The sequence below is a fragment of the Geospiza fortis genome, unplaced genomic scaffold (assembly GCF_000277835.1).
Source record: "Geospiza fortis unplaced genomic scaffold, GeoFor_1.0 scaffold171, whole genome shotgun sequence".
Taxonomy (NCBI): domain Eukaryota; kingdom Metazoa; phylum Chordata; class Aves; order Passeriformes; family Thraupidae; genus Geospiza; species Geospiza fortis.
In genome coordinates, this window is record NW_005054313.1 from 10168516 (window position 1) to 10170585 (window position 2070).

At 52.4% G+C, this 2070-nt stretch overlaps 1 protein-coding gene across 1 annotated transcript in view; it reads left to right on the forward strand.

Annotated features, from left to right (window-relative positions):
• The window catches only part of LOC102035560 (cytochrome P450 1A4-like), a gene marked incomplete at its 5' end in the record, with an annotated part of 7565 nt that extends 6886 nt beyond the window's left edge, over nucleotides 1–679 (forward strand). Inside the window, 2 exons of the mRNA XM_014306475.2 lie at nucleotides 7–86; nucleotides 365–679. Coding sequence (XP_014161950.1) covers nucleotides 7–76 — 70 coding nt within the window. The remainder of the gene's footprint in view (nucleotides 1–6; nucleotides 87–364) is intronic.
• Nucleotides 680–2070: the final 1391 nt, after the last annotated feature.

Sequence of the window (2070 nt, forward strand, 5' to 3'; positions counted from 1 at the left end):
CGGATTGACCATGAAGTACAAGAAGTGCGAGGCCTTCCAGATCCGGCAGCGATTCGCCGAGAGGAGCTCTCTGTGAGCTGCTGCAGGTACTTGGAGGCTCAGCCCCTCGCTGTGCATCCTCTGGAGGGTGGCAGATGGGCTTTGTGGGGCTCTTCCCAGCCCCATCAGCCCTTCCCACACAGATGATCCCCAGAGGTGTCGCGGAGAGGTCCAGCCTGTGGGGGGGAGGGGATGCTGGAGGGTGGGGTGTGGTGGGATGTGCTCCACCTGCCATGGGCAGCTCCCTCCATCCAAACAGAAATAAAGGTTTCTCTCAGGGGATCCTGCCCAGCCTTATCCCATGGGGTGAAATCCTCTTTTCCAGCTCATTGCCCCACTGGGAATGGATCCCTCCTGCTGCTTCAGAAATGTTCTGGACCCTTCAGCAGCACCCACCTCCATGGGACCTGTCCTGGGTGCACCCACACACCCAAATTCCTTGAATGTAAACTCATGGAGTGAATTCCTGAGTGTTCCTACTGATTAAAACAAAAATCCGCCAGCAGAGCCGCTCACAAATTGAGATTTTAAATCAATCCCTACCATGGAGCCTCCTGGAAAATCTCAAAGGAGTGGGGAAAAGGGACAGGGAACTGCAGGACACTCCAGCTTTCAGACTAACTCTGCATTTGCTGCCTTTTTTAATATCAGGGTTTTTTTTTTCTTTGTCAAGCAATAGATTTCTATATCCAGGTTAAGGAGTTTTCAGGATTGCAGGAGGTGCCTTTTGCTGCATTCAGCTTTAGCCAGTGGGAAGGTGAAGCAGATGGAGCAGCAATTCCTGCCTGTTTGTGCCTTTTTGGGATGCAGCTGTGTGCTGGGATGGAAACCACACCATATTTCTAACCCAATAAATAACTACATGAGCATCTCTTAAGTCTCTTTCTGATCTTATTCCATTGGGATTTTTTTTGGGAGGGGGAGAAAGCACCCTATGTCCCTCTCTCATCCCTAAAAATGTGAGTTGGTGTGTTGGATTGGTGTTTCTCCTGTGGGAAATGAGAGGGCTGTGACTCCAGTGACACTGGGGGAAGTTTTTAACCCCAAAGGGAGCTGATTCTGGTCTTTCTCCTGTGCAAAGGCAGGAAGGTGATGTCAAGCTCTGGATCAGTTCAGGGCTTTACTAAAAATAGGGAGTAGCTTCCTATCCCTGAAAAGCTGGAATCAATAGGTCAAACCCTGCCTTTCAGGGAGGCATCTGTGGGGAAATGTTTCATCCCTATCTCAGAGCACCATTAAATCCAAAGCTTTGCACAGTTTCCCTTAAAAAACAAACAATGAAAGGCAATAAACACGAATTTCCAATGGAAATACGAAGGGACTCTATGGAAAGTTGGGGTCTGTTCATCCCCAAGGGGGGTCCCTGCAGGGATCAGCCCTCCAGAGTTCCCAGCCCCACCGGAGCATGGAGTTGTTGGTAATTGGGTTGTGGTGGTGTGGAAAGGAGAGCAGCCTTGGGAGAGGATGGAGGGGATGAAGGGAATGGAAAGGATGAAAAAGTAATAGAGGTGTGATGGAGATGGAGAGGATGGTGAGATGGAGATGACGCAGAGAGATGATGTGATGGAGAGGTGGAAGGGAGGGTGTGATGCAGGGATGGTGTGATGGAGATGATGGAAAGGATGGAGATGATGGAGGGGATGATGTCGTGAGGGGGTGGTGTGATGGAGATAATGGAGGGATGGAGATGATGAAGTTGATGGAGAGAATGGTGGGATGGAGATGATGGAGAGAATGGTGTGATGGAGATGACGGAGGGGATGCAGGGATGGAGGGACAGATGTGACAGGTGTGTGACAGACAGGTGTGTTACAGACAGGGGTGTGACAGACGGGGTGTGACAGACAGGTGTGTGACACAGGTGTGTGACACAGGTATGACACAGGCGTGACAGCCGCCGGGCTCCTGACACGAGCACTGCGCATGCGCACAGCGCCGCTCCCACGCCGTCTCTATGGCCCCGCCGGCGGCCGGAGCGCCGCGCGGGGGGCGTGGCCGGAAGTGGCGTCACGCCGAGCGTCTGTGAGGCGG